The sequence below is a fragment of the Mandrillus leucophaeus genome, unplaced genomic scaffold (genome assembly GCF_000951045.1).
Source record: "Mandrillus leucophaeus isolate KB7577 unplaced genomic scaffold, Mleu.le_1.0 Scaffold15, whole genome shotgun sequence".
Taxonomy (NCBI): domain Eukaryota; kingdom Metazoa; phylum Chordata; class Mammalia; order Primates; family Cercopithecidae; genus Mandrillus; species Mandrillus leucophaeus.
The window spans coordinates 345,609-359,923 of record NW_012101476.1 but is presented as its reverse complement, the minus strand read 5'-3'; the positions used below and the strand labels follow the sequence as shown (position 1 = coordinate 359,923).

At 42.2% G+C, this 14,315-nt stretch overlaps 1 protein-coding gene across 16 annotated transcripts in view; it reads left to right on the top strand.

The window, feature by feature from the left end:
• KCNMA1 (potassium channel, calcium activated large conductance subfamily M alpha, member 1) overlaps positions 1 to 14,315 on the top strand; it is a 770,521-nt gene that overhangs the window by 632,983 nt on the left and 123,223 nt on the right. For 4 of the 16 annotated variants that reach the window (XM_011974865.1, XM_011974863.1, XM_011974862.1 and 1 more), the window contains one exon: positions 10,352 to 10,525. The exons of 10 other annotated variants lie outside the window; for them this stretch is intronic. In XM_011974865.1, the coding sequence (XP_011830255.1) occupies positions 10,352 to 10,525 (174 nt within the window). Of the gene's footprint in view, positions 1 to 3,759; positions 3,769 to 10,351; positions 10,526 to 14,315 lie in introns of all 16 variants that reach the window. 2 more of the 16 variants (XM_011974871.1, XM_011974868.1) reach the window with 1 other exon arrangement.

The following is a 14,315-nucleotide window of genomic DNA, read 5'->3' as shown; positions in this document are numbered from 1 at the left end:
CCCCTCCCTCTCTCATTCCTATTCCCCAAATTCCTTTTCCTTTCCTTTTCTTATTAGAGAAACACTAAACATCAAGAGTTTTCTTGAATATGTTTATGTTTCACCCACCAGTTTAAAGAAATATGAAATCAATACCTGTCCTTGCTTTGTTAGAGCAGAGGATGAAAAATTACCACCGTCAACACCTAGGAATGAACCCTGTGCCTCGTCCCTGCTTCTTTACTCTAGAGACACCTCAGTAGATGTGTCCAGTCTAACAGAGACAAGTATGATATATAAAAAGGAGGAGAACTAAAGCCATAGAGAATGAAGTGTTTTTGTATCATGATTTCCAGTGGATTGGGTACCCCTGGGTATATGGGGTTGAGAGAGAAACTAAATCTGAGGACTTGGTCCCCAAAATGGAAGTTGTCTCTTTCCATTTGGAATTCCTGCCAGTTTTAATACCACAGGCCAGAATTTGCAACTGTGATGCCTTCAGACTGCCCCCAAGAAAAAACTTTCCATTGTCAAAGGGCTTCAATTGCCATCGTCCCAAAGGTCGAGCTCATGCACCGTTGCTCTTTGGGGTAGACTAGACTGGGCTCAGTTGTTTCTGGCATATTCTGTCTCAAGACCCTTCTAAAGCTGTTTGCCACTGGGGCCTCTTGAGAAAGATATAGTGAGTCTAGAACGTGGAATTGTGAGCTCCTGAGACACCATAACTTAAGTGGCCTTTGCTTTGAGAAGATTGTGCCTTTTGCAGTAATTATGCTGTATTGCCTAATAGAAATTGTTCTCAACCCTCGAAAAACAACAACAACAACAACAAAAAAGATGCCATCCTTCCTATGGTGAGTTAGTGTTTTAAAAGCTCCTCACAATCATTGCTTTGATTCTCACCCTAACCCCATGTAATTGGCAGGGGTGTTATTAATCCCATTTTACAAAAAGAGGAAACTAAGCTTCCAAGTTTGAGAGGATGAGATTGCTGACAGTCACACAGCCAACATACAGGGATTTGGGCACACCTGAAGGCCTCTATTGATTCTCTGGGTGCTCTAACAGTTTTTTGCAGAAGGGAAAGGAAAGATGGGCAGTCTTGGGTCTGATGAGTAAGAACAATTATGAAAGATGACCCCATAAAAATCCTGGTTCACAAGCAGAAGCCAGACGGAAGAGCACCATTTCTGAGGTATGCCACTGAAGGAAGGACGTTTTTCATTGTACTCCTAGAGGGGGTACAGAAAATGTAGAACCAGTCATCTATAAATATCGCTCTGCTGGAGCATAGAGAAGTTCCTCAATCCATGGGGAAAATTCCCTTGGGGTGCACTCTTGGTCTAGAGAAGTTTCTGCAGAAATCCCCTCAGGATGGGGCAGCTTAGGCCCATGGGTTTCCTCCCCCTGTTTCCACTGACTTAATACAGCTGGTCCCCTTCCCCCAGACTCTTACAAAGATGAGTATTTATTGATATCTCAAAACAAGAGCCTCTAATTTCTTGGGACCTAAGAATTCCCTGATTCTGACAACCTACCAAGAAGAGCATCTAAGAGAGAACAAGGCCTAGAACGAACCTCACTGCCCATTCAACCCCCACAGACCCCATGAATCCAAAGGCCATCTTCACCAGGCAGTCCATCCTAGCCATGCTCAGTTCGTTGTGGACACAGCAGCATGGCTGAGTTGACCAGACATCTCCTGAATCATTTCAATCAGAAGGAGCACAACCGTCTGAGGGTTGAAGCAAATAAGAGAGAACAACAAATACAGGAGGTGAACAATTCTGTAAGGAACGCTTGTAGTGAGGAGTTGAGAAAGGGAGGAAAGTGAGGCCAATAATCCCTGACAGGATATTTGCCAGACCCTCGTCCCACAGAGTATCAAGGAAATAGCAAGACTGTGATTCAAGTATTGATTAGCCATTCACATATTTTTGAGTATCTTCTTTGAATGAGGTGCTATTTTTGGTTCCAGGGATGGAGTGGTGAACAAGGTAAAGTCCCTGCCCTCCTGAATCTTTTACTCTGGTGAATGGAGACAAACCATGATCTTGCAAATAAATAAATTCAGAGATAGCCAGTGCTAAGAGGAGAGAAGAGACTGTCTGAGGGTTGAGGAATACTGTAGTGGCGCTACTTTATAGCTTGGAAGGTCAGGAAGGCCTCAGTCAGGGCTGATGTTGAGGTCAAGACCCAATCCAGATAAAGAGAGGAGCAAAGGTCAAGGTCAGGAGGCAGGAATGAGTTTGTGGTGTTTGAAGGATAGAAGAAAGACCAATGGCACTGGGGAGATAATAGTATGAGATGAGATTAGAGAGGGAGGGAGGGGCCGTGGTAAGAAGTGGGGGTTTTAGTCTTTTATTAGGAAGTCATTGGAAGATTTTAAGTGAGGAAATGTCATCATTAGTTCTTAGTTTAAAAGATGTCCCTGGTGTCCAGATGGAGAGCATTCTCTGGAGGAAGGAGTGGAAGTGGAAGGATGAAGTGAGAACTTCCCTGACTCTTGCTCTGACATTGGAATGTCCCTCATAGGATGCCATAGTGGAACACAGCAGACTAAACTGTCCCTAGAAATAAGAAATAAGGATTTGGCCTCTGGGATATTTTTCCACCTTGGTTCCAGACAAATAGACAGCAGCAGGCTTTAGCTTCATCCTGGAGAGAGAGGCACATAATAGTTTGAAATAATTTTATTCTCTTCATTTCCTTTAAAGTTGGTGGAGCTAGTGAGGTATATAATCTCCCATTACACACTGCACCAATTGCTGCAAAAGGCCTGCCTCTACAAAGCCAAGCCAGTGCAACAAGGGCCTCACTTCCTTCTCTGTACATCTGCGTGCCTCCTCCCCCAACCTCAGCCTCTTCATTTCACAAAGGCCTTTGGCTATGTAACAATCAGAATTGTCCGAATATTGTTCCTACTAATTGAAAGGCCATAGAACAGAGGGCAGGATGCAGATGTGTGTATGAGGTGAGGGGGTGGTTAGAATAAAATGAATTATTAAAAATAAACCTCCCCATGTAGGTCAGGCAAGTGAGGAAATTGGAGAAGATGTTTTAGTTGCAAAGAACTTTAATTAGAAGAAACTAGGATTATTAATAACACACTGCGGGGACCCCCATGCCTTTGAACAGACATTGCTTGGTTCCCAGTCTAAGTTGGAGAAGACAGCTGACCCACATACTCATCTGTCCAAACGTGTTAGTCCGGGTATTAATAATTCACCCTGGAATGGTAGATCCCTTGAGGGCAGAGCCCATGACAGTCGCTGGCCCTTACCCATAGCTTCCTAACCCTCCTTCCCCAACCCAGTCTTCCCCTTTCACCTCCACCCCTACCTCCTCATTCACTTTCATTCAGTAACCTTCAACATTTCACGTCATCTCATCTGGAGAAATATCAGGTGCGGACATTCCATTTCTGGAAATCCTGTGATAGTATAGTTTAACGTTTGCATTTCTTTCCATTTCTTCATAGCTCTCTATCAAGGAAAAGAGTCAAATTCAGCTGTCTGGCCGAGGAGCAAGTTCTCAGGGTCTACTATTTACCCATTTTCTTTTTCTGTGTAACAAACATTGTCTAATGATTTATATTTCTTCCCCCAGCCTCTAAAAGTTTGCCAAAGTGTGGACTCCTAGGGGACAAGTAATGTCTAGTTTGATGTGTTTGAAGGAATTTTCTTTGACTGCAAATCATTGACATATCTTTGATTTATTTTTTTTCTCTTTGCTGCCTTGGAATACGGCCCCTACTCTATTTTAACTGCACACTGGTAGTGATATATTGTGAGTAAAACGGGTTCCCAGCAGCCCGGAGTCCAGTTCCCCCTGTCTTTCTCTAGAAGAGATACTCTTTTAATTTTCTGTACAGTTGTAGTTTCCTTTTTACTTTTGGTATTTATGTTGCATGTAGCAGTGACATCATGCCCCAACTCCTTCATCCCCCAACGCAGTCTACAGAGTAGTCTGGAGCTGGAGAGTCCACAGGGAGCCTGCTCTCCATCCATCCACCGCAGTCCCCAGGCTCTGGCCAGCTTCGGGCACTGTCTTATTTTTCCATTTGAAAATAAGACCTTGACAACAGTGTGTTTCTCTTGAAGACCTTGTCTCAGGACTTTTAAGGGACTCTGATTAGGCTGAAATAATTACCACTATAGCTGTAGATGCTTCATCAGCTGGGGTAATTGTCATGCTTGCCTTTGATAAATTATACTTGGTCTCCTTTGCTATTGAGCTTCAATTCCTCTCCTAAAGGAAACACATATGCCACATATATATTCCCATGTTGTGATAGATATATATACACACACACACACACACACACAATATGTACCATGATGTATCAGAATATATGTACATTCTTATATGTAAAAATCCGTATTTTTACATATAAGAGTAGAGATATTCCATAGTGTGATGTATTTATTGCAGTATATGCCTCTCCATACGAGAAGTGCTCACTAGATAATTAATTGGTTACTCAACTTTGGGACTGTAAGTATCTTAATTGTTTTACTGGAGACAAGTATTTGCACAGTGGTAATTATTTTCTGCAGTCTACGAAGTTTCCTAGCTTTACAATGAAGTTTTTCTTTTAGTCAGTACTCAGTAGGACACACCCAGTTGCTTTATGAGTGTTAGTCAGACATCTTGGAAGATCTGTTTACCTGTTTAAGGCAGAAAAACTGACTGGAGGAGAACATTCCATTTCAGCAATGAGCTATGCATAAGTCTGAACAAGTCAATGCAAGTGTCTGAACCTCTAGCTTACTCAAGGAATAGGATGTCCTTTTACTCAACAAGATGTGGCCATTGAGGAGGAGCTTTTAAGGCCAGCGTTGAGCATTGGGTCTTTACTCGTGTTTGTAAGGCTCTACTGAAAAGGAGACCCAATCTGTGGAGCAGTTCAGTCCAATGGCTCTGGAATTTGGAGAAGATGTTTCAAATTCGGTCCTCTCATTCCTTTGCAGCAAAAGAGGCAAGTTGATCATCTGATTTTTGTTAGTCATCAGTGTTTGGAGGGTATAGATTGCTCACTTTAAAAACAAAACACAACAATGACCTTCTTCAATTCAATGCACAATCTTGCCAAAATCGACTTTGTGGCTTTTTTCATCGACAGAACCCTTTAACCATGGCTTGAGGGCATGACCCTCTTTCATACCTGCAGAGTTGCATACTAAATTGAATGCTCCTTCAGAATTGGAGAGAAAATGTGATGTCAATCAACCAACAACTCTAGTGCCAAATACTTCTGCCTTCCTCAGCCACAATATGGTCGTTAGGGGCAGAATCAACTAGCTTGGTGTGCTCTGTGCTGCCAACATTAACTAGCTTTTTCTTTCTCCTCTTTCTGTTTTTGGAAAACCACCTGGAAGACCCTTCTTCTTACTCCAGAAGGTAATGGGAGGAATTTTGCTAAGTGAAGATATCATTTCTCATTTATAGGACTTGAAAGAATATTCTCTGATTCCCAGTGCCACATCAAAGGCCTCACCTTAAATCCTGGTGGACATTTTCTTCTGTGGATATTTTTATTAGTAATGTTAGTTGCTGCAGAGCCCATGAAGAGTAGCTCCAGGGTTTATGCTTGGAAATAATTCCTCCTTCATTTGACTGATTTTAAAAGTGAGGTTGTGACCTGAGAAGTATCTATTGATTGAATGGCAGATGTTTTTTTCTTCCATCCCAGTCTTCCCTTGAATTTGCTTCACTTGAAATCTAAAATATTTTTCCCCAGCAGTTGGAAAACTCCACTTGGGCCCCTCAGTCCAGTACTGCTTTTTTCTGCCCCTTCCAATCCACCCTGGAAATTAAGATTCTGCAATTGGAAATTGACTGACAATTTGGTTGCTGATGCAGGAGGCAGATGGTGCTGAGGATAGGATGGAATCCAATTCTTCCTTCCATTCCAGGCTTGGCTCAGAAAGGCCAGCCAGCAGAGAACCTGAGTTTGACAGCTGATTATCCATTTGACTTAAGGAAAGAGCAGTAACTGAGCTGCGTCTTCACCAGCCACTTTCCAACAGGTTTCTGATCTCATGATCACGGCCTTTCAGAATAGAGGAAAAGTTGTCCAAGAACACTTCCGAGAAGCCTTTTTGTTTTAAACCCTCAAGAGTAAACAGATAGTTTTGATGATGTCCATTAGGGAAATACTTTTATTTTGTCTCTAAATAGTACTAGGAAGTTATAATGGAAATATTGGTTGAATATCCACTTCACCGTGGTGAAGAAAAGCACATAAAAACTTTTTCTCAAATTGTGAAACTGCTAGGACCTAGGTCTTCGGAGGAAGATGGGACCCAGGGTCAAATTCTTAGCAACCACATAACCTCATAGAATCCATGGCCCTGGCCCAATAACAAGAACTTTATGAAGTGGACCACACAGTAAACTGAGTCCCTAGAGCCTTGTATTTCTGCTTTCCTAGAGTGAAGTTGGCCTATCGGGGCAATTAATTGAGCATGAAGTTTCAAGAGCCCTAAGATGGGATGACAAGTAGCTTCGGTGTTCACACTTGCCAGAGACACACTCTTGTCTGCTCCCAGTCTCAGGAAGCTGCAGCAGGGCTTTAAAAAAGAGACCCAGTCAGCTGCCACCGAAATAGTCCTACTGTGCCAGCTGTGGCTGCAGACCCTAGACTCATCTCCTAGGACCTCTCACCCTTTCATTCCCCCTACCCCTAATCATCTGCTGTGGATCGTGAGAAGCCATTGAATTGAAATGACACTGCACATATTTCAATTCTCAGAGACAGCAGGGTCCTCTTTCTGCTCCTTTTGGAGAAAGGCTAGTTCCAATTGCCCGTGAACTAGCTGCTCTTCCACATCGATCCACTAGATGTCCTCATAGATCTATTTTGCATTACCATTGACATCCTGGGGAAAACGTTGTCTGAGAACTGGGATTTGGTAAGGGAACAATGGGTGACTATGTAAGAAAGAAAATTAGCAAACACCAAAGGAGAGAGGACGCTTTGTGTGGCCAGGGAGTAGATAAGAAATTTACTTCTGTTTTAATAAATCTGAAACTTTCAAAGTTGCACTTTGAGACCTAACCTTCGGAATTTAAAGTGGAACTCTTCGTATCTAAAATTAACGTTCTAACCTAAATCAGCTCTAGAAAAGGAAACAACCACTGAGAAATGGAAACAAAACACCAGTGGTTCTGAATATCCTGATTCACTAAAACAAAATTGAAGGATCAGGAAGCCAGAGAGAGTTGAGAGAGATGAGGGGTGGTAATTTCCAAATTAGGAGGTCCACGACTTAACTTTGATATAATTTAATTTTACAACTTGAGAGTATAATTTTACACAGACAGTGTTCAATTCTTCTGGAACATCTACCACCAGGGAGTCAACTCCTCATCAGCTTTTAGGTAAAGAGCTTGTTCATGATTTGAATAATGGCCCAGAGGAGAGTTCTTCCTGGCCAGTACTCATATCCTTCAAGCCTGATGAATCGCTCCACCAGGTCTTACCTTTAAGAAAGTGGACCCAGAAGTCTCTAGGTGAAGACACCTGACAGGGAGTCAATGGAAATGGACTATGCCAGCAGTAGCGAAAAAGAGCCACCTTCCCAGTTGGTGGCACCTTGATCTAGACATTCTGATTCCTGAAGGTTTGTCAACATGTGGGGCTCAATAGTTTTTAACTGTTTCTGTCTTGTCTTTGAGCCTCTCATTGATCGTTCCTGCTGATTTTTTTTTTTTTCTTTGTGTGTGTGTGGTGGTGGTGGTGGTACTTGTTTGTCTTTTGAGATTTCTATTTTGCATTTGGTGTGAGTGTAAAAATGATTGGGAAGGAATGACGAGTAATAGCATGTTTTCTTTTTTATGCATATGCTGCTTTGGAATGTGACTGCTTATAATTAACAGTTAATCTTCTTATAGCAAATGGTTTTTTGCTGCTTCGATGACCAGTTTCAGCCTGTTCCTGCATGCTAACAATAAGAAATTTTAGAACAATGCATGGTCACCAGAACGGCTAACAATAACAGTTGCAAACAGTCCCTGAGAGCCACTGGTTTGTCGCTGTGTTTCCTCCTGAACTCATATCAAGTAGGAGGTTTACATCACCCATTCTGATCCATTTGCCTCTGAACAAATAGTTTCAAAAGTTATTTCATCTCCATCATCCTTCCCCTTATCCTTAAAGATGGTATATTTATAAGAACTTTCTTTCCCCATAAATGTGTCAGATTCTATTATTGTATATAAACCCAAAATGGCAGTATGGAAATGAAAACCAGGGACTGTTGCTAATGAGAAGCATAGCATTCCAGAGTTTGATGGGCTTCTCTTCTGCTACAGCATTTGATTAAAAAATTGTTTTTCAAAACGATTTATCTATGATGAAACAAAAAATCATCCTTGTTTTCCTCTTCTGTGTAAATAACAAATCAATATTTCCAGTAAAAGAAATAAGAAGGAGAAAACAAGGGAATGTCTGCAGATTGTATGCCCGATCCGGATGCATTTAAGATAAATTTATGTTCATGTCTTTAATTGAAGACTTTTTTCCCTTTCTTGACTTCAGCCATTGCTGTTTGTTTGGGATGTCTGGGCATTCACACCATGCCTTCTAAATTCCTCTGATTCAAATGCTATAGTGGAAATTTTTTTTTTTTTTTTTGGTAAAAGCTAAAGCTCAAAGGAATGATATACCACCATTGAACAGGGCTGGGGCTGCATGATGATCTGAACAACAGACTAGCGAGGACACTAAAAGAACATGTCACTAAAAATGTGAGCCAAGTTTACAAGAATGGAGTTGCTGCTGAAGAGATCTCTCATTCATCTCCCCCAGTGCCTGTTCTTCACAATCATAACGTTACCCTTGCTTGACAAATATACTGTATGGCAAGTCATAAAGGTCTTAGAACAGGACTTGACCCATTTGAGAGATTTAAACCCCTCTTCCTGGTGACTGTAACATTCAAAGAGGGCAAAACCACAAGCCATATTTTAAAATAAGAGTGCAACCATTCTCTACAAAGAAAAAGAAAGAGGGGTGGGGGAAATGACTTTCAAAATGGAAGGTGTGGATGCAGGGAATAACACCTCCTCAGTTTAGGTTTACTATTTGGCAGTAATGCTTAGAATAAATGTGAATTCTTCTCCTACTTTGTGAGAGAAGCAGGCCAGTTCATGCTAAGTGATAAGCAAACATGTTTGCCTGTTGTAGCATCAAAGTGAGGTACAAAAACCTTCTCTTGTACTAAAATATAAATTGGCTTGAAAGGCAAAGGTGAAGCGCATTGGAAACTACGATGCTGACTTCCAACAACTTTTATAGGTTACCACTCAGTTTGGATCCCCAGGCAGTGCAGAACCTACCATACCAGCTTGAGAAGAGCTATCAATGCTGCATGCAAGTTGCGTTAAGATATTTCACACGGAACCTATTCTTTTATTTCATGTTTTGTCAGTTTTAATCGATTTTGGCAAATATTTTCTGTACAAGGAAAAAAACAAGAATATGATTAACCAATAGCCTGATTGCTTCCTGAATTTCTATTTGGTGGGGAGAGAAAGGCAGATGCGATTTTCAGATCCTCTCAGCTTTAAGCAGAAAATACACCCATGAGTAGCTAAATGCATTCCAGTAGAGCAACATTTCGTATGCTTTTGGTGATTTCTTATTTGTGAACTGCCTTTAATGTCAAATCTGCAGCATTAGTCTTGAGTAGCTGCATTTCTTATATGGACAGATTTGGATATTTGTTCTGTCAAGAGTAAATTTAAATTCCTGTAGCCATCATGTAAACTCACTCTCGGGAAGTTCAGCAAAGGCATCCTCAGATTTTATATTAACACGTAATCGTTTCACATCTAATTTGATGAAAGCTTATCCCAGCCTCTGACTAATGCCCAGAAATGGATGGAAATTAGAAAGCCTACATATTAGATATTTTTGCCTCTTGCAAGAACCATTTATTATACCAAATAAGCAACTAATTTAATTGATTGGCAGTGTGTGTATTTTGTCCTCCTGTATTAATCGTACCAGGGGAAAAGTGTTGGTTACATTTTTTGCTGTCGATAATTTGCTCTTCTTCCCATCTGAGAACCTGAGTGTATTCAGCCATGCCCTTTTCCTGTGGTCACCGCTTTACCTAGGGGAGAAAAATCATGTGCAACAGCCTTGGGGGACGATAAAGGCAATTTATATTTTCGCTGCTTTTTTGATGTACAACCAAACTGTTACCAACAATCACTCTGCATTTTTTTCTGGGTCAAGACTGTTAAAGTGAACTAAGACCTGTGTTAAATCCCTTCAGCTTCCTTCCAGCTGCCTTGCTGTGTGTGACCTTGCCATTAATTGCCGCTCTTCCTCTCCTCCCATCCAACCACACGGTTATAGCCAAGATGTCCATCTACAAGAGAATGAGACGGGCATGTTGTTTTGATTGCGGACGTTCTGAGCGTGACTGCTCGTGCATGTCAGGCCGTGTGCGTGGTAACGTGGACACCCTTGAGAGAGCCTTCCCACTTTCTTCTGTCTCTGTTAATGATTGCTCCACCAGTTTCCGTGCCTGTAAGTTTAACCTCGACACACGTAGTTCCATGTTTGTGCTGTCTGTGGTATCATCCCCGTCTTGTGCTGTGCCCTGTGGTTCTGAGTCAGTCGGGCTGATGTCTTCTTCCCAGTGTGAACTCCTGTGTGGTGACATGTTGCCCCAGCTGCCTGTGTCTCTGTGTACGTGCTGAGGAAGGCCTCCCTTCTGATTTTCTTAACTTGTGCTTCTCGTAATAGCATGCAGGACTGTGATATTACAGTCTGGTGATATCTTTCCTCTCTCTCCTTTAAATAAATGTAAATGGAAATTAAAGTGACAGCATATCACCTACTGTATTAATACAGAGATATGCGGAAGTGTACATCTTAATATTTTTGAAATGGCTGTAAATTGAATTGTATCAAAGGGAGGAAGGAAAGGGTGTAGCGAGAACAAGCCAGCTCTAGAATTAAATTGCTTTTAGTGAGCTTAGATAGTTTCTTAGATAGCTTCCAAAATATAACAGTTTTGATGCAGATGGAGATATAGATATATGTATGTATGTATTTTTTTTTCTTTTTACGGTGTCTCTCTAACCTGTGCCTCATTCCTCCCGTGCCAGATTTTGTCTTTTGTTCTGGAAAAGAGTATTGTATGTCTGTCAGCCTGCATTGGGCTAGTGGATTCCAGAGCTTTTTCTCAGAAAGATGACTATTTTGAAGGACTATTCCATTAATATATTTTATTTTTCCAATAGTATAGCCCCTGTTTAACTAAGGTATCTTGTAGCAATTGTGATTCCAAATGCCAACAAAAAATTTAAGTCAGAAACCTCTGTGATTTCCCCGAGTCCATAGCACAGGCCTCTGATGTCAGTCTTCTTTGTCATCCACAAGCTCAGAGGTGTTAAAGAACCTGTCAAGGTTATGCAGCTGGTAGCTGGCAAGGTTGAGATGTGTCAGTTTCCTGAGACCTCCCTTATCCTTGCCTTCACCATGGACTTTGCTGTTTTTCTGCTATGGTTCATAAGTGAAGTTCCTGAAAGCTCCAGTTTGAGACCCTGGGACCGTGGGTCTTGGTCCAAGTGCCAAAGGGGCTGTGGTTCCACTGGAGGACTTTACTTGAAGTATAACTAACTTTGTTTTCATGTTTTGGTAGCATAGAAGGTAGGAGATGCTTCTCGTTTCTGCACTTCCTCCCTTCCTCTTTAAAGCACCCAACACATTTATTGCTAACCTCTTGCTCCCTGTCCTCTCGCCTTCCAAGTGCTCAGAGCTGGTTGAGCTACACTTTCCCCAGCAGGGGTAGGTGTACACTGACAACAAGAGGAAGAAGATCACTGAGCTCTTAAGCATTTATTCCCATGGAAAATGAACTGGCTTGACTCCCCTGTGCCGGTGTTGAGGCTGGTCCCAGTGGAGTGCGGCTGTGTTGCAGGGATCCATGAGGCCTCTGGGGCTCAAGGAACCGGGACTTCACCGTGTGCCATGCCAGGTGCTTATGTTTGGGCCCGAAGTTCAAGTGCAAAGCATGATCTGTGCATCGAGCCGTATTGGAGGCATTTGGAAACCTTTCATCTAGGACCAGAGAGTCATCCTCTCTGATTCACGATTTCCTGCTGCTCCAGAGCAGTGCCAAGGGACAGGATTCACTTCAAAGTGATACCTAATGGAGGTTGCATTGAGAGGGAGTGTGGACTGCCCCATGGGCCTAAAATCTTGGAAAGATTTCTGTTAAAATCCTTAGATGCTGCCATATGAATCCTTATCACTTTATTTTCCCCTGAAGAGTTCTCTGTAGTTCCTATGCCAGTACAGAGATAAGCTAGGGCACAGCTGCACAGAGAACTTGTCTGTCTACGATGTGCGGCAAGATACCACGTTGAGAGATAGGTGCTGGGGAGGAAGAGCAGAGGAGGGCCTGAGGTGGCATGAATTGGTCACATCTCTTTGACTGATGGTGGTGAAAGTAACCACAAGCCCCGCTGGCTTACCTTTCTGCCTAATGGACGACTTCTGTTCTCAAATAATCATGAGGCTCTAAAACCTTAGCCTAGATTCAGTGGAGAAGAGAAAGGAGCCACTGTGGCTCTGAGCTAGGGCCCCTTGGTCATGTCCTGGCGCTGGCCAACAATGCCAATCACAGCAAACTCTGTGTCCCCCACGTAGACCTCATGGTGCCCAGTGTGTATAATTTCCATTATATCCAAGAGAAATCTTAATTAGAGGGATTTCTCAGCTGTGCAATTTAATCCAACCATTGATGGAGACCAGGGAGAAGAAAATCTTGGGGTGGGATTGTCCCGTTCTCTAAGAAACATTCTGTGAGTGGCATGTTGTCCCTCCTGTGCCTCCAAAATCAGCCCCCACCAGGGAACACATGGAACTTTGGGCTGCATGTTGGAGCCTTAACTGGTACTGACAGCTCAGGGGGCGGTTTGCCTTCTCCGTTTCATCAGTCATCCTGCCGTCATCACTCCATCAAACAAAAGCAGATTTCATCCATCCCTGTGTGAGACCACTCACCTTTGACCATTAATAATAAGTTAGAAAAATCCATTCCAATTTGAGCCCCTTCTTGGGCCCGCATAAGCCCTTCTTCTCCAATTAAAAAAATGTCTGTCTCTACGTGAAATTCCACTGGCAGCGCTCCAATAGCAATCCCCAGGCATCCCTCGCTGGTGGTGGAGTTGGGTGGTGCCCATTTGACAGAGCAAGTTGACTCAAGAGCAGCGGTGAGAGTGGGCTTTTCATTAAATATGAACAGATGTGAAATGTAGAGGGTTTGACAATTAGAAATGGCAGGAGAAGGGCCCTTGAATCAAAGTGAGGTCAGATGGGCGGATCAGATTACTTCTCTTACATTCTTTAGTTGTTCTGAAAATCATTTTGAATTAGTGTCAGCAGAGCCATGATGAGTTTTGCCCTTTGTCTTTTATGCTAGGGCTGTATTGTTTCCCAAGACACTCATTAAAGGTCATTATACTATTATGGAGCTTGCTTTGGTCGCAGTTTCCCAGTTGAGCCAGTGTGCTTTGGAGACTGCCTAATTCATTTCTCTCTTGCCTTTCGTCTCCCTCTTTACTCTATTTTTTTTTCTTATAAGGGGAAAAATTTCCGTTTTCAAGGGATGTTAAATTGAAACACAAAGTCCCATTATGTGTTTTCTGAAGTGGGAAGAGAAGTAGCTGGTTCCCAGAGGAATAGTAATATATTAAAAGTGTTCACACAGTTCTGAAAACCTGCCTTCTAACAGCAGGGGCTGCCTGCTCGGTGTACCCCTCTATGGAGGTGTGGCCCGTTACCGTGGATTGGTTGAGTCACGTGCTATTATGATAGTTGTCTTCTGTGGAACTCAGGAGCAGATGGAAGGCCAGACTGTATTGACCAGAAGACCTTCAGAGGGGAAGGACTAGTTAAGAAAAGACAAAAATCAAAATAAAAGGTGTCAGAAAAGTAAGGTAAATTGTGACCGATAAGGATTCATCACAAAAGGATTTTATTTCTGGCAAGACTGAAATGTTCAATATGGTAGGCTAGAATCAGTGCATAGAGTGTCATTTTATGATCATCTTGGTTTTGTTTCCACTTCAGATGGTCCTGGGCAAGAGTCCCAGCTCTCTCAAAAGACATCAGGATGGTGTGGGCCTTGGCTTTTTCATAAGTGGCTGTGTTCTGGTACTATTAAATGTAAAAAATGAATGTCTAGCAACATACAGATGCACATAAATACAGAAGTAGATTCCAATCAGTATGATTTCTTCCCACAATAATTTTGTAAAATGGACCTTTCTCTCTCTTTAGAAGTTTATTCTTGTTATTTCAGTCT